This window comes from Cervus canadensis, chromosome X (genome assembly GCF_019320065.1).
Source record: "Cervus canadensis isolate Bull #8, Minnesota chromosome X, ASM1932006v1, whole genome shotgun sequence".
In the NCBI taxonomy this organism is placed as follows: Eukaryota; Metazoa; Chordata; class Mammalia; order Artiodactyla; family Cervidae; genus Cervus; species Cervus canadensis.
In genome coordinates this window covers 75056640-75078545 of record NC_057419.1, presented here as the reverse complement: position 1 = coordinate 75078545, position 21906 = coordinate 75056640, and the positions used below count along the sequence as shown (strand labels likewise).

Sequence of the window (21906 nt, the reverse complement as noted above, 5' to 3'; positions counted from 1 at the left end):
GGGGAAAGGAAACATTCAGATCCTAGGACCCTTCCCTGCAAGCATGATTTAGTAGATCTGGGATGGGGTAATCAGTATTTTTAAGAAGTATGCAAAGTAATTCTTATGGTAAAACATACACTGGTGAAATGGAAATAGAAATAATGTTGGATTGGTAATAAGAAAATCTGGCATCTAATAAACAACTGGCTCTGTGTCCTTCACCAAGCCATACCCCTATCTAACCACACTTTTCTTATATAAAATAAGAGCATGAAATTCAATCTCAGGATGCCTAGCAGCTTTAATTCAATGTCCATGGTATGTAGTATACTATATATGGTATATAGTCAACCATGGACAATTTGTTTTATATATACATTAGTGGCAGAGGGTCATATATTTAATGAAAAAAAAAGTAGGGTAAAAACTGTATAAGTGAAAAGCAGTCTTCTATTTAAAGACGTCAAATCTAGTCATGATCTTTGGAAAATAAATATAATATAAAATTTAAAAACATACATCTATTTTCCATGAAATTTACCTGTCTTTCAAAATGCATTTAAAACTTTGAAACGTATTATTTATGCAAATATTTAACACACGAGTTCATTTTGACATCTCTCCACTATAACCGAAACATAGATGGAAAGGCAAGGCATTAAACTGAATTTAAGGAAGATAGGTCAGGGAACTAAATTTATGAAAGACTTATCGTGCTTTGGGGCTTCCCTGGTGGCTCAGAGGTTAAAGCGTCTGCCTGTGTCTGCCTGCAATGTGGGAGACCTGGGTTCGATCCCTGGGTCGGGAAGATCCCCTGGAGAAGGAAACGGCAACCCACTCCAGTATTCTTGCCTGGAGAATCCCATGGATGGAGGAGCCTGGTGAGCTACAGTCCACGGGATAGCAAAGAGTTGGACATGACTAAGCAACTTCACTTATCGTGCTTTACACTTATTATCCACATATATTATTACTATCTCAAAATAACCCTTTATTATATTATGTCCATTTACTGTGAACTGAAGCGCAGAGACATTAAAATTTTGGTCATGTTAATTTGCAAATTCCTAAGGAGAGCTGTGTTTTTCTCATGGCATCTAGAAAAGTTCGGGCATATAATAAGTGTTCGGTTTACCTTTGGTGAGTGAGTAAGTCAATAAATAATCGACACTAACCTGGGAAACATTCCAAATTAAAGAAATATATGCACATAGTAACATTCAATGAAGTTAGAAGGAAAATGCGCCAAGTTTGCTTCCTAGAATTTTTTTTTTTAGAATTTTTAGAATTATAAGCTATTACAAGAAAACGTGAATCCAAAATTTCCACATTATTCCACAAGTAATGGTTAACTAGATTTCTTGAGGCAAAGTTCATTTTGGTGATCAATAATTATAAGGTCTATTAGACTTAAAAACATCTACAGAGTTTCTCCCAATATCTCAGGAATATATTTATATGGCAAACATATTATTGTCTGCAGTTTATCTACCTAATAATAAAAAAGAGGTCTCTTAAAACATATCATCTTTTCAAAGTTTATTTCTTCCATGAGCATGCTGCATTTTGAAAAATCCCTAAAAACAAAAGGATAGTAAGCAGTTCACTGTTCTTTCCCCTAATAGAAGTTTTTCTTTTTTAATTGAAGGATAATTGCTTTACAGAATTTTGTCGTTTTCTGTCAAACATCAACATGAATCAGCCATAGGTGTACATATGTCCCCTCCCTCTTGATATAAGTTTTAACTGGCCACAGACAAGAAGAGAATAGTAATACTTCTTCCTTTTTCTCTCTGTTAGTGTTTTCTATAGGTATAAATATTTCTGCACAGTCAATGACTTTGGCCATTTTTAACATCAATTATGCCTAAAACTCTTTTATATCAAATAAAATCCTAGCTAGGAATCCTGTGGTTATCTTTCATTTCAGGAGAGTATGTTTTCAGTAATATTCTGTCTCTGTGTCTCCTCTCCTGGAGTATGGGGTTTCAAGGAACCAGTATGACAATCCAAGGAGTCTGAAAGCTGCTTTCATGGTACATGGAGTTTATTAGTATCAGTGATAGATTGAATAAGAACAACAACAACAACAACAACAACAACAAAAAAAACCTCAGTGGAAAATTTGGAAGATAAATTTGAAGATATCTTATTGAAAGTATAACAAAAGAACGAACAGATTGAAAATGGAAATCTCAGGGTAACAGTTGTGGTGCAGGTGCAGAGTAATCAATTCAAGTTGGAGCATATCAGAAGATTCCAGGAAAATTTCTTTAAGATGATAAAATTGTTGCACTACCAAATGTGTATGAATATACTGAAAAGAGATATGTACAAGTGGGGAAGGGTATCAGGATAAATTAGTAGTCAGTACCTAGAAAATTAGCAAGCAAATATACAAAAACCAAAAAATAAGTAAATAATAGACTTCAAGGAAACAAAATAATACTATGCAGAAAAGGACAAAAATAATATTATACTACATAAGACAAATGGTAAAGCATTTACATAGTCATAATAATGTTAACACTGAATATCAAACCAACTAAAATTAGGAAGTAATTATAATGTGAGAGTAAGAAGAGAAGAAAGATGCACTTAGGTGAAAAGGATCAACAAAGAGATCTTGAAAGAGTTAGAATACCTTGCATTTCATAGTAAAATATCAATCAGCAATGCCTAACACTGAAAAAAATCAAGAAACAGTGATATAAACAGAAGAAACTGCTAGGTGTTCTCCAATATATTTATCCCTCATCCAATATAATAGAAAGCTTAGCTGGGCACATGGATCTCCATAATGTAACTACATTTGCTGTTTTCCTTGCAGTTAGATATGCAAGACTATGTGACTTATGCAAGTTAGACTATGTGACTCATCTTTAGCCAATGGGATTTAAGTGAACGTATCTTGTAGCAGTTTCTGGGAATCCCTTTTAAAAGATAGCTGGTACACACTTTTGTCCCTTCTTTCTCCTCACCTCTGTCATGCTACCTGAACCATAAATGTCATGATTTTGGACCTTGAGGACAAGAGATACATCATAGGGATGGCAGAATGGAAGATGGAAGGCATCAGAATCTCTGAGGACTTCACAGGGCAGAACTGCCATGCCAGATCTAGATGTATACATGGACTTGAAATATCTTGTTTAAAATATTTTAAAATAAATGCCTATTTATTTTGAGTCTTTTTGTTATTCACAGCAAAACATAATTCTAGTTAATAAAGAATTATTCACAGATAGAGGTAAATACCAAAGGAATCATCTAAAGGGTGGAAATAATTGATTCTGGCTGCCACAAAATGGTAGGAGGGGAGAAGTAAAGACTGTTGGTTTTGTAGCAAGTTCTACAGAACTTAACTCCTTAAGCTATGGGTGTATATAATTTTAATGAAAAACAATGACAACAAAAACACCTTCTCTGTTTTTCCATAATTGTGGCATTCATTTAGGCTCCACATACCATGGTCCCACTCCAATTCCTCTTCAGTCACCTATATTCTTTGGTTATCTCTTTTGCTAGACTTCAAGCTCCTTAGAAATTGGATGTGTCTAATGTATTTCTACTTCCCAGTTCATGTGTATAACACATAGCATGCTCTGTCCATGAAATCTCAAAGAGTCAGATACAACTTAGTGATTAAACAGCAGCAGCATGCTCAGTAAATACAGGATTTCATCTGACTTCTCATCTGAATCCTAAAAAAATATAAAAAGCAAAGGTCTGAGCATGACAGTATTTATTTTGAGAATATTATTTATTTTTAGAAATATGCTCTGATTTTCCCCTATATTTCTCCCTCTTTATTCATCTATATATGTATGAGAAAATATTTCCTCCTCTGGAAGAGCTCTGTATTATTTTTTCCTTTAATAGTAGTTACCTCTTGATTTTCTGGAATGATCCTTCAGTGTGAGCTGAAGACTACATTTACTTGCACACAAGAGCCAGCTGTTAGCATTTCTTCTGAAGACTCCTAAGAGTCCCTTGGACTGCAAGGAGATCAAACCATCCTAAAGGAAATAAATCCTGAATATTCATTGAAAATTCTGATGCTGAAGCTGAACCTCCTATACTTTTGCCACCTGATGCAAAGAACTGACTCACTGGAAAAGACCCTCATGCTGGGAAAGATTGAAGGCGGGAAGAGAAGTGGACGACAGAGGATGAGATGGTTGGATGGTATCATCGACTCAATGGACATGAGTTTGAGTAAACTCCAGAAGTTGGTGATGAACAGAGAGGCCTGATGTTCATGGGGTTGTAGAGAGTCGGACATGACCAAGCAACAGAACAGAACTGAACTGAACTAATACCACATGGGCTTCCCTGGTGACTCAGCTGGTAAAGAATCTACCTGCCATGTGGGAGACCTAGGTGCTGGGAAAACGGCAGCTGCATATTAAGGAGTGAAATTAGAACACTGATGTAAGACTTGGACTATAAAGATAGCTGAGCACCGAAGAATTGATGTTTTTGAACTGTGGTGTTGGAGAAGACTCGTGAGTGTCCCTTGGACTGCAAGGAGATCCAACCAGTCCAGTGATAGTTAGACTATAAGGAAAGCTGAGGGCCGAAGAATTGATGCTTTTGAACTGTGGTGTTGGAGATCTCCTGGAGAACGGAAAGGTTACCCACTGCAGTATTCTGGCCTGGAGAATTCCATGGACTGTATGGGATTGCAAAGTGTCAGAAACCACACACAAAAATAATTCAATGGATTAGAGACCTAAATTTAAGGAAGGATACTCTAAAACTCTTGGAAAAAAACATAAGCAGAATACTCTGACATAAATCACAGCAAGCTCTTTATCAATCTACCTCCTAGAGTAATGAAAATAAAAACCAAAATAAACAAATGGCACCTAATTAAACTTAAATGTTTTTGCACAGCAAAGGAAACTATAAACAACATGAAAAGACAAACCTCAGAATGGGAGAAAATATTTTCAAACAAAGCACCTGACAAAGGATTCATCTCCAAAATGTATAAACTTCTCATGCATCTCAATATCTCAAAAAAAAAAAAAAGACCCAATCAAAAAATGGACAGATGTTATAAGTAGCTATTTTTCCAATGAAGACATGCAGGTAGCCAAAAAAGCACATGAAAAGATGTTCAACATCACTAGTTATTAGAGAAACACAAATGATGAAATTTTTAATATGACACTCATCAACTACAACATGAAAATTATTGAAAATCCCTTACCCGAACTATTTCACAGTCAACATTTAATTCAGTTGCAACTGCTTCAATTTTTTCTCGACAAACAGAGCCAAGGCTGGTCATGCCATTGTCCCAGTACTTCTTAAGAGTGGCTAAGTCTTGGTCACTGAACTGAGTGCGATCTTGTAGCTGTAAAGAACATTTTCAAAAATTAGAATAATCAATAATCAAATATTAAAGGGCATCATCAAAGCAAGATGTGCTAGGTTACTTTCAATGCACAAATTAATTTCATAATTTTGGCTCTGTGTTTCCCCATTCTGAAATGGACATTTTCATGGTATTTATTTCTATGAGATGAACATATGCTAGAATAAAATGGGTAAAAAAAGTTAACTGATAGTAATTAAGCAATACTGATTTAAAATGGTTGTAATCACACAAACAATACAGGTAATTGTAGAAGATACAAATGCATTTTTAAAAGAAAATAATTTAAATCACTAACCATCCTGGAAGTTACATATGTTAATTATAATTATATTCTCTCAAACTTTTCTCTATAATACATATATTTACACTCACACTACATATATTAAAAATTACCAGAGTTGAGATCATGTCACAGTGCTGTCTTTTGATAAATTAATCTAGATTTATTATATGTAAGCTCCACTTAATGTTATAATTAATTAAAATGTTAAATAAGAGAAATGCAAGAAGATAATGTTCTTTTATTTATTTTTTTTCATTTATTTTTATTAGTTGGAGGCTAATTACTTTACAATATTGTAGTGGTTTTTGCCATACATTGACATGAATCAGCCATGGATTTACATGTGTTCCCTATCCCGATCCCCCCTCCCACCTTCCTCCCCATCCCATCCCTCTGGGTCTTCCCAGTGCACCAGCCCTGAACACTTGTCTCATGCATCCAACCTGGGCTGGTGGTCTGTTTCACTCTTGATAGTATACTTGTTTCAATGCTATTCTCTCAGAACATCCCACCCTCACCTTCTCCCACAGAGTCCCAAAGTCTGTTCTGTACATCTGTGTCTCTTTTTCTGTTTTGCATATTGGGTTATTGTTACCATCTTTCTAAATTCCATATATATGTGTTAGTATACTGTATTGGTCTTTATCTTTCTGGCTTACTTCACTCTGTATAATGGGCTCCAGTTTCATCCATCTCATTAGAACTGATTCAAGTGAATTCTTTTTAATGACTGAGTAATATTCCATTGTGTATATGTACCACAGCTTCCTTATCCATTTGTCTGCTGATGGGCATCTAGGTTGCTTCCATGTCCTGGCTATTATATACAGTGCTGTGATGAACATTGGGGTGAATGTGTCTCTTTCAGATCTGGTTTCCTCAGTGTGTATGCCCAGAAGTGGGATTGCTGGGTCATATGGCAGTTCTATTTCCAGTTTTTTAAGGAATCTCCACACTGTTCTCCATAGTGACTGTACTAGTTTGCATTCCCACCAACAGTGTAAGAGGGTTCCCTTTTCTCCACACCCTCTCCAGCATTTATTGCTTATAGACTTTTGGATAGCAGCCATCATCAAGACAGTATGGTACTGGCACAAAGACAGAATTATAGATCAATGGAACAGAATAGAAAGCCCAGAGATAAATCCATGTACCTATGGACACCTTATCTTTGACAAAGGAGGCAAGGATATACAAGGGAAAAAAGGACAACCTCTTTAACAAGTGGTGCTGGGAAAGCTGGTCAACCACTTGTAAAAGAATGAAACTAAAACAGCTTCTAACACCATACACAAAAATAAACTCAAAATGGATTAAAGATCTAAATGTAAGACCAGAAACTATAAAACTCCTAGAGAAAAACATAAGCAAAACACTCTCTGACATAAATCACAGCAGGATCCTCTATGACTCACCTCCCAGAATATTGGAAATAAAAACAAAAATAAACAAATGGGACCTAATTAAAATTAAAAGCTTTTGCACAGCAAAGGAAACTATAAGCAAGGTGAAAAGACAGCCCTCAGATTGGGAGAAAATAATAGAAAACAAAGCAACAGACAAAGGATTAATCTCAAAAATATACAAGCAGCTCCTGCAGCTCAATTCCAGAAAAATAAATGACCCAATCAAAAAATGGGCCAAAGAACTAAACAGACATTTCTCCAAAGAAGACATACAGATGGCTAACAATCACAGGAAAAGATGCTCAACATCACTCGTTATCAGAGAAATGCAAATCAAAGCCACAACGAGATAATGTTCTTTTAAAAGAACAATCACATTTATGTCTTCAGAAAGTTTCAGAATAAGCCTTTCTTTTTAATTTTTAGCTTTTTTTAAACCAAGTAACTTTGGACTTAATATATTGTTTTAATTCAATGAACCCTAGAGGCATCCTTAAGAACTAAGAAGCATGATAGAATAATGACCTTTATTTGTGAATAAGAAGACATGTAAAGAAAGATCAAAGGACTTATTCAACAGAGCACAGAGATATCATGGCAGTTAGAAATAGACATATATTTGATTTTTTCTGGTAGTTTTATCCCTATGAGGTCTCCAATTATTTCAAGGAGTGGTTAAAAAAATCTAAAAATTAACTGATTAAAAATATATATCCTGTAAAATTCTGTATGAGTATATGCGTGTTTGTGATGAAAGAGTGAGGGTGATGTGAAGGAGAGTTGGAAAATGCCTGTGAGAGTGAATGAGTAGAGAATAAAAGTGTCAAATCATGGCATGAACTATGAGGTTCTGTTGCTGCCTTCTGCCTAAGAATAAATGATCTGGTCCCACACAGAGGTTAGACTTTAAAACCTTCTTAGACATAAACAGTTTTGAACGTTTCCTCCCTAACTGAATTAAAATGGGACTCTCTTCTAAATTCAATTCAGGTAACAATGAAAGATAATGTATAAAACATGTAAACCATACTTAACAGAGTTATCAGAGCTAATACTGATATAATAATAAACAACAGGTGCAAATTTGTTTTAAAGCTACAATTTTTTTAAAACAAATTTTAGCTATCAGGATGAAAAAGCAATATATGAATTCTCAGTTGACTACCAAGTAAATGAAGTTAGACTGTATAGTTAACATATGTCTCTCAGTAAGACATATAATATAGCTTTGCTTTGTGTGTTAATAAATTTCAACACCACCTAGCTCTCTTCTCCCTGCTATAGTTAAAAACAAACCCTGATTAGTAACATCTATTACAAGTACTAGTACTAAATTACATGTTTACAGTAAAAGAATCAAAGCATGTCATCCAAGTTTTTTTAATCAAGTAAAATAATGATCAAGTTATTTATAACAAAGAAATTTTATGTGTCTTTGCTATATCGGAGTTTGGCAAGATGGCAGAGTAGAAGGGCGGTGCTCATCTTCTCCTGCAAGAACACCAAAATCACATCTAACTGCTGAACAACCATCGACAGGAAGCTGTTGGAACCCACCAAAAAAAGATACTCCACATCCAAGGACAAAGGAGAAGCAGCCACAACACGCTGGGAGGGGCACAATCATGTTTAAAATCAAGCTTCATACCTGCCAGAGACTCTCGGAGGGCATAAACAAAACCCTGTGGGCACTAGGATCCAGTGAAAGGAGCAGTGACCCCCCACAAGTGAGAGTCATATCTGTCTGTGAGTGTTTGAAGCCCTCCTGTGGAAGCATAAGTGAGAGTCATATCTGTCTGTGAGTGTTTGAAGCCCTCCTGTGGAAGCATGGGTCAGCAGTGGCCTGCTGCGGGGACAGGGCACTGGCAGCAGCAGTCCTGGGAGGCATAGTGTGATGTATAAGTTCTCTTGGAGGAGGTCACCATTAGCCCCACAACAGAGCCTCTGGGTGGGTGATCCACAAACTAGAGAACAATAATACCAAAGAAGTTTTTGCACTGTTACAAAAGTTCTAGGCTCGACAACAGACTTCCCAAGCAGGGGGTCTGGCAAATCGACTGAGAATCCTCAGGGAATCTGACTTTGGAGGTCAGCAGGATTTGATTACAGAACTTCCACAGGACTGAGGGAAATAGAGACTCTTGGAGGGCACAAAAAACAGAGGAATCAGAGATCAAATTGTCAACACCCATTGGATCATAGAAAATGGGAGGGAAAATTTCAAAGGAATTACAGAAAAAACATCTGCTTCACTGAAAATGCAAAAGCCTTTGACTATGTGGATCACAACTGTCGATTGGAATACCAGACCACCTTACTTGCCTCCTGAGAAAGCTCTATGCAGGTCAAGAAACAAAAGTTAGAACTGGGCCTGGAACAACAGACTGGTTCCAAATTGGGAAAGGAGTACATCAAGGCTCTATATTGTCACCCTGCTTATTTAACTTCTATGCAGAGTACATCATGAGAAACACTGGGCTGGAAGAAGCACAAGCTGGAATCAAGATTGCTGACAGAAATATAAATAACCTCAGATATAAGATGACACCACTCTAATGGTAGAAAGTGAAGAGTAACTAAGGAGCCTCTTGATGAAGGTGAAAAAAGAGAGTGAATAAGCTGGCTTAAAACTCAACATTCAAAAAAACTAAGATCATGGCATCTGGTCCCATCATTTCATGGCAATAAATGGGGAAACAATGGAAAAAGTGACAGAATTTATTTTCTTGGGTTCTCAAATCACTGAAGATGGTGACTGCAGCCATGAAATTAAAAGACGCTTTCTTCTTAGAAGAATAGCTATGACCAACCTAGATAGCATATTAAAAAGCAAAGACATTGCTTTGCCGACAAAGGTCCATATAGTCAAAGCTATGTTTTTTATCTTTTCCACTAGTCATGTACGGATATGAGGGTTAGAACATAAAGAAGGATGAGTGCGGAAGAATTTTTGCTTTTGAACTGTGGCACTGGAGAAGACTCTTGAAAGTCCCTTGGACTGCAAGGAGATCCAATCAGTCAATCCTAAAGGAAATCAGTCCTGAATATTCATTGGAAGGACCGATGCTTTTTTTTTTTTTTTTTTTTTTCAAATTTTCGGCGCTCAGCTTTCTTCACAGTCCAACTCTCATATCCATACATGATCTCTTAGCAACTTTCAAATGTGCAATACAATACTATTAACTATCCTCTGCAATAATCTCATGACTTAGTTATTTTATAACTGGAAGTTTGTACATTTGGCCCCTTTACCTGTGTCATCCACCTCCCAGCACCACCACCCACCTCTGGTAAGCACACATCTGATCACTTTTTCTAAGTCGGGCTTTTGTTTTGTTGTTGTTATTTTAGACTACAAATACAAGTGAGATCATATACAGTGCTTGGCTTTCTCTGTCTGATTTAATTTATTTATTTTTTTCATTTATTTTTACTAGTTGGAGGCTAATTACTTTACAATATTGTAGTGGGTTTTGTCCTACATTGACATAAATCAGCCATGGATTTACATGTATTCCCCATCCCGATCCCCCCTCCCACCTCCCTCTCTACCCGATCCCTCTGGGTCTTCCCAGTGCACCAGGCCCGAGCACTTGTCTCATGCATCCAACCTAGGCTGGTGATCTATTTCACCCTAGATAATATACATGTTTCGATGCTGTTCTCTTGAAACATCCCTGATGCTGAGGCTAAAGCCCCAATACTTTTGCCACCTGATGCAAAGTGCTGACTTATTGGAAAAGACTCTGATGCTGGGAAAGACTGAGGGCAGGAGGAGAAGGGGGACACCAGAGGATGAGATGGCTGGATGGCATCACCAACTCGATGGACATGATTTTGAGCAAGCTCTGGGAGTTGGTGATGGACAGGGAAGCCTGGTGTTCTGCCTTCTGTGTGGGTCACAAAGAGTCAGATGAGACTAAGCAACTGAAAACTCCTTTATTGTTTGTACAATAGTTGTGGGGTTGAAATTTTCAAAACCAGAGAGCAAAATTAATGGGAGCATGGTTCTAGGTAGATTGAAATAATTCATCATAACAGCCAGCATGAATATTCCCATATTTTTCCATTGCACCAAATTCTCCACTGCAAGCTAGCTTACATTATTGTTGAAATGGAAATAATAATGAACAGAACACTGAACACACTCAGCAAGTTAATTTGTAATTCATTTAGAGGACATCCAAAGCTGAGTCATCCCTTAAATTGAACTAAATAAAACCTGATTTGACTTGTTAGAAATGTGCTAGGATCTTAGCATCAGCAATGCTAAAGGTGACCTATTATGACAACGCCCATTAAGTAGAAGCTTATGGGGGAAAGGGAAATTATTTTTAAAGCTCCTAAGAGCATATTCTAACTAAGATAATAAGTAAGGAAATAAAAATCAACTAGCATTAAAACTGAATACTCATTTAGAGAAAAAAAATGTGTATACCTAAGGTGAATACTTCCCCGAGGAAACCTGAATATGAAATCAGTTTTGTCTCTTGAAGAGCTGTGAGCCGTGCTTAGTCACTCAGTCATGTCCAACTCTGAGGCCCTGGAGTATGTAGCCATTCTCTTCTCCAGGGAATCTTCCCGACCCAGGGATTGACCCTGGGTCTCCTGAATTGCAGGTGTTATTCCTTACCGTCTGAGCCACCAGGGAAGTCCCTTTTTCTCTCTATTTGACTTAAACCACTTTCACTTTACAAGAGATCCCTCAGCCTAAACTGCTGGTTTAAGTGATGGAGACATATTAGTCAATTATCTTGCTGATTTTTGTGAGCAGTAACAAAGGTCTGTCTAGTCAAGTCTATGGTTTTTCCAGTGGTCATGTATGGATGTGAGAGAGATTGAACTGTAAAGAAAGCTGAGTGCCGAAGAATTGATGCTTTTGAACTGTGGTGTTGGAGTAGACTCTTGAGAGTCCCTTGGACTGCAAGGAGATCCAACCAGTCCATCCTAAAGGAGATCGGTCCTGGGTGTTCATTGGAAGGACTGATGCTGAGGCTGAAACTCCAATACTTTGGCCACCTGATGTGAAGAGTTGACTCATTGGAAAAGACCCTGATGCTGGGAGGGATTGGGGGCAGGAAGAGAAGGGGATGACAGAGGATGAGATGGCTGGATGGCATCCCGACTCAACGGACTTGAGTTTGGGTAAACTTCTGGAGTTGGTGATGGACAGGGCGGTCTGGTGTGCTGCGGTTCATGGGGTCGCAAAGAGTCAGACACCACTGAGCAACTGAACTGAACTGAACATTCTAGTAACCCTGGAAATCTAGGTTAAAGCTGAAGTTTGGCCTATGTGAGGAGGTAATTATTTTGATTTCACTTGGATTATATTGTAACACAATAGAAAAAAAATCTTCTGGCCTCTTCACCAATTTTAAGAACATTTCAAGGAATTTAGTTCTTTGATTTTTCCTTTTAAATAAAACTGAGTGACAAAATTCTGATATTGGGAAGCATAGTTTCTTGTTTTAAGTATGTGTCTTATTAGAATTAAATGTAGAAATGAATTATATATTTGTACTCAGAAGCAAATCCTTTTGAAATGAGAACTATTAAAAATGTTAAACTCAACTAACAGTTCCTTACTCCCTCAGTTTTCCATATGCTGTGGATTATTCTGTCATATCCCAACCATCAGTCCAGAGAGCAATGTATGCTGTTGAGATTTCAAACTACCTTTGTGAAAGCTTGTTCAATTTCCCTCTAGATAATGCTAGATAATGGGCTACTTAATAGCAGGTATCATGCCTTTTTGCTTTTATTCTCATTGTAAAAATGAAACTAATTATGTACTTGTTTAACAAATTCAAACAGAAGGAATCTGTTGAATTCCTTTCTTAGGTACAAACTCCCAATCCTGACACCAAAGGCAACCACTGTCAGTAGCTTCCTGAGTAAATTTCCAAGGTAAAAATGTATATACACTTAGAAAAAGCAAACCAATGATACTATAAACTTAACTTTTTTCACTTATTATATTTAGAAAATCTTTCCATATCATCACTATATCATGTGTATATCCTCAAGATACCATCGATATACTTCAATCATTTTAACTGCTACACTGTATTCCATCATATGGACACTATACGATTTACTTATGCAATTGTTATTTAATATTATCTAATTATGTCATACAGGCTGCTTCAAATCTTAAAAGATGATGCTGTTAAAGTGCTGCACTCAATATGCTAGCAAACTTGGAAAACTCAGACGAGGCGACAGGACTGGCAAAGGTCACTTTTCATTCCAATCCAAAGAAAACAATGGCACAGAGTGTTCAAAGTACAGCACAATTATGCTCATCTCACATGCTAGCAAAGTAATGCTGAAAATTCTCCAAACCAGGCTTCAACAGTACATGAACCATGAACTTCCGTATGCTCAAGTTGGATTCAGAAAAGGCAAAAGAACCAAAATCAAATTGCCGACATTTGTTGGATCATAGAAAAAGCAAGAGAGTTCCAGAAAAACATCTACTTCTGCTTCATTGATGGTGCCAAAGCCTTTGACTGTCTGGATCACAGCAAACTGTGGAAAATTCCTAAAGAGATAGGAATACCAGACCACCTTTCTTGTCTCCTGAGAAATCTGTATGCAGGTCAAGAAACAGCAGTTAGAACCAGACTTGGAACAACAGACGGGTTCTAAATTGGGAAAGGAGTACATCAAGGCTCTATATTGCCACCCTTCATATTTAACTTATATACAGAGTACATCATGCGAAATGCCAGGCTGGATGAAACACAAGCTGGAATCAAGATTGCTGGGAGAAATATCAATAACTTCAGATACTCAGATGACACCACCCTTATGGCAGAAAGAGAAGAGGAACTAAAGAGCCTCTTGCTAAAAGTGAAAGAGGAGAGTGAAAAAGATGGCTTAAAACTGAGCATTCAATAAACTAAGATCATAGCATCTGGTCCCATCATTTCATGGCAAATAGATGGAGAAACAATGGAAACAGTGGCAGATTTTACTTTCTTGGGCTCCAAAATTACTGCAGATGGTGATTACAGTCATGAAATTAAAAGACACTTGCTCTTTGAAAGAAAAGCTATGAGCAAACTAGAGAGCATATTAAAAAGCAGAGACATTACTTTGCCCACAAAGGTCCATCTAGTCAAAGCTATGGTTTTTCCAGTTGTCATGTATGGAGACAGTGAGAGTTGGACTATAAAGAAAGCTGAGGACCAAAGAATTGATGCTTTTGAACTGTTGTGTTGGAGAAGACTCTTGAGAGTCCTTGGACTGCAAGGAGATCCAACCAGTCCATCCTAAAGGAAATCAGTCCTGAACATTCATTGAAAACTGAATATTCATTGAAACCTGAATATTCATTGATGCCTGAAGCTGAAGCTCCAATACTTTGGCCACCTGTTGCAGATAACTGACTCATTGGAAAAGACCTGATGCTGTGAAAGATTGAAGACAGACGGAGAAGGGGACAACAGAGGATGAGATAGTTGGATGACATCACCAACTCGATGGACCTGAATTTGAGCTAGCTCTGGGTGTTGGTGAGGGACAGGCAAGCCTGGCATGTTGCAGTCCATGGAGTCACAAAGAGTCGGACACAGCTGAGTTACTGAACAGAACTGAACTGAATTATGTTATCTAATTTAGCTATCTAATGATAGACATTAGGTGATTTTCAGGTTATTGTTATTAAAATCAATGCTGAATCACCCTCAATAGTGAAAAATTGAAAGCATTTCCCCTAATGTCAGGAACAAGACAAGGGTGCCCACTCTCACCACTACTATTCAACATAGTGTTGGAAGTTTTGTCCACAGCAATCAGAGCAGAAAAAGCAGTAAAAGGAATCCAGATAGGAAAAGAAGTGAAATTTTCACTGTTTGCAGATGACATGATCCTCTACATAGAAAACCCTAAAGACTCTTCCAGAAAATTACTAGAGCTAATCAATGAATATAGTAAATTTGCAGGATATAAAATTAACACACAGAAATCCCTTGCATTCCTATACACTAACAATGAGAAAACAGAAAGAGAAATTAAGGAAACAATACCATTCACCATTGCAACAAAAAGAATAAGATACTTAGGAGTATATCTACCTAAAGAAACAAAAGACCTATACATAGAAAACTATAAAACACTGATGAAAGAAATCAAAGAGGACACAAACAGATGGAGAAACATACCATGCTCATGGGTTGGAAGAATCAATATTGTCAAAATGGCTATTCTACCCAAAGCAATCTATAGATTCAATGCAATCCCTATCAAGCTACCAACGGTATTTTTCACAGAACTAGACCAAATAATTTCACAATTTGTATGGAAATACAAAAATCGAATGCAATATCTTAAGAAAGAAGAATGGACTGAGGATCAACCTGCATGACTCAGCTATAGCTACAAAGCCACAGCATCAGACGCATGGTCCTGGCCCATGAAAGAAGATATAGATCAATGGCAGAATAGAAAGCCCAGAGATAAATACACGAACCTATGGACACTTTCTCGATAAAGGAGCAAGGATGTACAAGGGAAAAAAGACAATCTTTTAACAGTGGTGTGGAAGCTGGTCAACACTTGTAAAAGAATGAAACTAGACACTTCTAACACCATACACAAAAACAAACTCAAAATGGATTAAAGATCTAAATGTAAGACCAGAGACTATAAAACTCCTAGAGAAAAACATAGGCAAAACACTCTCCGACATAAATCACAGCAGGATCCTCTATGACCCACCTCCCAGAATATTGGAAATAAAAGCAAAAATAAACAAATGGGACCTAATGAAATTTAAAAGCTTTTGCACATCAAAGGAAACTATAAGTAAGGTGAAAAGACAGCCGTCAGATTGGGAGAAAATAATAGCAAATGAAGAAACAGACAAAGGATTAATCTCAAAAATATACAAGCAACTCCTGAAGCTCAATTCCAGAAAAATAAATGACCCAATCAAAAAATGGGCCCAAGAACTAAACAGACATTTCTCCAAAGAAGACATACAGATGGCTAACAAACACATGAAAAGATGCTCAACATCACTCATTATCAGAGAAATGCAAATCAAAACCACAATGAAGTACCATTACACGCCAGTCAGGATGCTGCTATCCAAAAGTCTACAAGCAATAAATGCTGAAGAGGGTCTGGAGGAAAGGGAACCCTCTTACACTGTTGGTGGAATGCAAACTAGTACGCACTATGGAGAACAGTGTGGAGATTTCTTAAAAAACTGGAATTAGAACTGCCATATGACCCAGCAATCCCACTTCTGGGCATACACACTGAGGAAACCAGATCTGAAAGAGACACGTGCACCCAATGTTCATCGCAGCACTGTTTATAATAGCCAGGACATGGAAGCAACCTAGATGCCCATCAGCAGATGAATGGATAAGGAAGCTGTGGTACATATACACCATGGAATATTACTCAGCCATTAAAAAGAATTCATTTGAACCAGTCCTAATGAGATGGATGAAGCTGGAGCCCATTATACAGAGTGAAGTAAGCCAGAAAGATAAAGAACATTACAGCATACTAACACATATATATGGAATTTAGAAAGATGGTAATGACAACCCTATATGCAAAACAGAAAAAGAGACAAGAAGTACAGAACAGACTTTTGAACCCTGTGGGAGAAGGTGAGGGTGGGATGTTGCGAAAGAACAGCATGTATATTATCTATGGTGAAACAGGTCACCAGCCCAGGTGGGATGCATGAGACAAGTGCTCGGGCCTGGTGCACTGGGAAGACCCAGAGGAATTGGGTGGAGAGGGAGGTGGGAGGGGGGATCGGGATGGGGAATATGTGTAAATCTATGGCTGATTCATATCAATGTATGACAAAACCCACTGAAAAATAATAAATAAATAAAGGGAAAAAAAATAAAAGAAAAGAAAAAGAAAATAAAATCAATGCTGAAATGGACATTCTGGTACATATCTTTCTTTATATTTGCAATTATGTATAACAGGAAATTCCAAGCTATGTGTTTCCAGTTCTTCAAGTTGACAAGGAAAGGATTCCCAACACCAGACAGATGAAACCACCATATATATGTGAGTCACATATACTCACAGCCTGTAAGAGGAGAGCACTGTATGCCATACAGGAACATATGAGAATATTGAAAACAGAATGAACAAGCAAGGGCTGTGGTGTAACCCTGAAGCATGGTGAAACCTCTCTTTCTCATAGGAGGATGTGATCAACTTGTTTGAATCATTTTGTGGGCTAGCAGGGAACTGAAGCTTGCCATTCAGGGACAAATAGGCATTGGGTCTTGTCCCTGTGCTAAGGAGAGTTGTTTGAATATGGTATTTCATCTGCGGGAACAGGATGGGAAGGGGAACTTGTGTTTAGGCCATAATTCAAGACCCTCTTGGCTTTTCCCAGATGTCAATAGACAAATAATGTGGTAACTTAATTTTAGGTTTTACACCACAAAATGGAATTGGTTACCCAAAGAGTATGTGCATTTAAAATGTTTTTGTAAATATAGACAAATTGCCCTTGGATAAGGGCTGAAATATATGATAGTCCCTATTTTCCTGTATCTTTATCAATGCTAGGGATTATCCAACTTTATAATTATTACTAGTTTAGTGAAAGATTTTATCTTGTGGTTTTGATTTGTATTTCTTTAAATAAGACCAAGGGTTTTTGTATGCTTCTTGGCCTTATGAATTTATTTTTCTGAAAAATGCTTATTTAAAGTATAAGCATGCATTTTGTACATATAAAAATGCATAAAGATGCATTTTTTTTTAATTTGTATACTCAGTGACAAGAACTGTGCTAAACATATGTTAGATGTCTTTTTTTGCAAATAAGGGTATTTTTAATCATATGGAATATATTTTCTATGATTAGTAATACATTGTGTAAAGTCACATGATGTGACTCTTTGTGACCCTATGGACTGTAGCTCTCCAAGCTCCTCTGTTCATGGGATTCTTCAGGCAAGAATACTGAAGTGGGTTGTCATTTCCTTCTACAGGGGGTCTTCCTGATCCAGGGACTGAACCTACGTCTCCTGCACTGCAATCAGATTCTTTACCATCTGAGTAACCAGGGAATCCCCATAGTTCTTATAATTGTCTGTATTTCTCCATTATTAATTTAAAAATTAATAAAATTAGGGAAAAGTTAGTTAAAAATAAATCAAAGCAGGAAGTCCACATATAAGAATACAAATGAATGTATCTATAAAACAGAAATAGAGTCACAGATGTAGAAAACACACATATGGTTATCTAGGGGTAAGGAAAGGGAAGGATAAATTGGAAGATTGAGATTGTCATATACACACTACTATGGGCTTCAGTGGTAAAGAATCAGCCTGCCAATGCAGGAGACGCATGTTTGATCCCTGAGTCAGGAAGAGCCACTGGAGAAGGAAATGGCAACCCCCTCAAATATTCTTGCTGGGAGAATACCATGGTCAGAGGAGTCTGGCTACTCCATGGGTTTGCAATAAAGTTGGACACAACTTAGTAACTAAACAACAACACAACTATATATGAAATAGATAACTAATAAATACCTACTGTATAGCACAAGAAATTCTACTCACTACTCTGTAAAGGCCTATATGAGATAGAATCTAAAAACGAATGACTATATATATAATTCACTTTGTTGTACACCTGAAACTAACACATTGGAAATCAACTAGACTGCAAGGGACTAGATCTGATAGACAGAGTGTCTGATGAACTATGGATGGAGATTCATGACATTGAACAGGAGACAGGGATCAAGAACATCCCCATGGAAAAGAAATGCCAAAAGGCAAAATGGTTGTCTGAAGAGGCCTTACAAATAGCTGTGAAAAGAAGAGAAGCAAAAAGCAAAGGAGAAAAGGAAAGATATACCCATTTCAACACAGAGTTCCAAAGAATAGCAAGGAGAGAGAAGAAAGCCTTCCTCAGTGATCAATGCAAAGAAAGAGGAAAACAAAAAATGGGAAAGACTAGATATCTCTTCAAGAAAATTAGAGTACCAAGGGGACATTTCATGCAAAGATGGGCACAATAAAGAACAGAAATGGTATGGACCTAACAGAAGCAGATGATATTAAGAACAGGTGGCAAGAATACACAGAAGAACTATACAAAAAAGATTTTCGTGGCCCAGATAATCACAATGGTGTGATCACTCACCTAGAGCCAGACATCCTGGAATGTGAAGTCAACTGGACCTTAGGAAGCATCAGTACAAACAAAGCTAGTGGGTGGGAGTGATGGAATTCCAGTTGAGCTATTTCAAATCCTAAAAGATGCTGCTGTTAAAGTGCTGCACTCACTATGCCAGCAACTTTGGAAAACTCAGCAGTGGCCACAGGACTGGAAAATGTCAGTTTTCATTCCAGAAACAGATCACCAGCCCAGGCTGGATGCATGAGACAAGTGCTCAGGGCTGGTGCACTGGGAAGACCTAGAGGGATCGGGTGGAGAGGGAGGTGGGAGGGGGGATCAAGATGGGGAATACATGTAAATCTTTGGCTGATTCATGTCAGTGTATGGTAAAAACCACTACAATATTATAAAGTAATTAGCCTCCAACTAATAAAAATAAATGGAAAAAAATAAAAAATAAAGAAAGGCAATGCCAAAGAATGTCCAAACTACTGCGCAATTGCACTAATCTCACACGCTAGTAAAGTAATGCTTAAAATTCTCCAAGCCAGGCTTCAACAATATGTGAACCGCGAACTTCCAGATGTACAAGCTGGTTTTAAAAAAGGCAGAGGAACCGGAGATCAAATTGCCAACATCCACTGGATCATCAAAAAAGCAAGAGAGTTCCTGAAAAACATCTATTTCTGCTTTATTGACTATGCCAAAGCCTTTGACTGCGTGGATCACCACAAACTGTGGAAAGTTCTGAAAGGGATGGGAATACCAGACCACCTGACCTGCCTCTTGAGAACTCTGTATGCAGATCAAGAAGCAACAGTTAGAAATGGACATGGAACAACAGGCCGGTTCCAAATAGGAAATCAAGTACGTCAAGGCTGTATATTGTCACCCTGCTTATTTAACTTATATGCAATGTACATCATGAGAAATCCTGGGCTGGATGAAGCACAAGCTGGAATCAAGATTGCTGGGAGAAATATCAATAACCTTAGATAGGCAGATGACACCACCCTTATGGTAGAAAGTGAAGAAGAACTAAAGAGCCTCTTGATGAAAGTGAAAGGAGAGTGAAAAACTTGGCTTAAAGCTCAACATTCAGAAAACTAAGATCGTGGCATCTGGTCCCATCACTCCATGGCAAATAGATGGGGAAACAGTGGCAGACTTCAGTATTTTGGGCTCCAAAATGACTGAAGATGGTGCCTGCAGCCATGCAATTAAAAGATGCTTACTCCTTGAAAGAAAAGTTATGACCAACCAAGACAGCATATTAAAAAGCAGAGACATTACTTTGCAGACAAAGGTCTGTTTAGCCAAGGCTATGGTTTTTCCTTTAGTCATGTATGGATGTGAGAGTTGGACTATAAAGAAAGCTGAGGTCCAAAGAACTGATGCTTTTGAACTGTGGTATTGGAGAAGACTCTTGAGAGTCCCTTGGACTGCAAAAAGATCCAACCAGTCCATCCTAAACAAACTCAGTCCTGAATATTCATTGGAAGGACTGATGTTGAAGCTAAAACTCTAATATTTTGGCCACCTAATGGGAAGAACTGACTCATTTGAAAAGACCCTGATGATGGGAAAGATTTAAGGTGGGAGAAGAAGGGGGTGACAGAGGATGATGTCACCCTCTGGTTGGATGGCATCACCAACTCAATGGACATGAGTTTGAGTAAACTCCTGGAGTTGGTGATGGACAGGGAGGCCTGGCATGCTGCAGTCGATGGGGTCACAAAGAGTCGGATATTACTGTGTGACTGAAATGAACTGAATGTAGTTTGAGAGGATTCTCTTAATTTTTTTTTTGTTTAGTTTATTTGGAGAATAATTGTTTTACAGTGTTGTGTTGATTTCTGCCATATATCAGCATGAATCAGCCATAGGTCCCCTCCCTCTTTAACCTCCTTCCCACTTCCCACTGCATCCCATCCCTCTAGATTGTCACATAGTTACCAGTTTGAACTCCCTGATTCATATATCAAATTCCCACTGGCTATCTATTTTACATATGATAATATATATATTTCTATTAGGTATAAAGTTAGACAAGTTAGACATGACCTAGAGTTAGACAAAGAAGGGAGGCCTGGCTCAAAGGATGCAAGCCTGTCTCTAAACTCCATCCCAGACACACTCAGGAGAGCTCACAGATATGCTACAACATAACTACAAAGACTTTTCAATTCCTCCACATGTGCCCTAGGCACACAATGGATACAAAATGACCAAAGGGGTTTCTACAAGTAACCTTAGGCAGTTATAGGAGCCCATTAAGGACTCATGAATATTCTACACCTAATTATAACAAATGGAATTATGGGCAGACATTTGGGAAAATATAAACAATGCAGCCTGCTGTTACACAACTTATAATTGTCAATCAGCCTTGAGCATATGCCCATTTGTATTCACTTTCATTGACTGGTGGTGGGTACAAGCCCTACTTTGAACCAGGTGTAACCAAAAGGAGGAGATTGAAAATATAAAAGCAGGAAGCCCAGAGGACTTGACAGGAAGGATGAGGCAGACTCCTTTGGGAGTGTCAGACTAATAAAAGACCTGTATGCTTGAGCTGAACTGAGCTGTAACTTGTCTGTTATTCTACACTTTTTGGCCCATTGCTCCAAATCTCTGTTGCAATGAGACAAGAACTGAGGAAGAGAAATAAACCAACCTGACATTTCCATGCTACACTCATTGATACAGTAGAA

The 21906-nt window shown here is 37.8% G+C and overlaps 1 protein-coding gene across 1 annotated transcript in view; it reads right to left on the bottom strand.

Annotated features, from left to right (window-relative positions):
- HDX (highly divergent homeobox) overlaps positions 1–21906 on the bottom strand; it is a 211601-nt gene that overhangs the window by 73690 nt on the left and 116005 nt on the right. The window contains exon 5 of the mRNA XM_043459917.1: positions 5201–5347. Coding sequence (XP_043315852.1) covers positions 5201–5347 — 147 coding nt within the window. The remainder of the gene's footprint in view (positions 1–5200; positions 5348–21906) is intronic.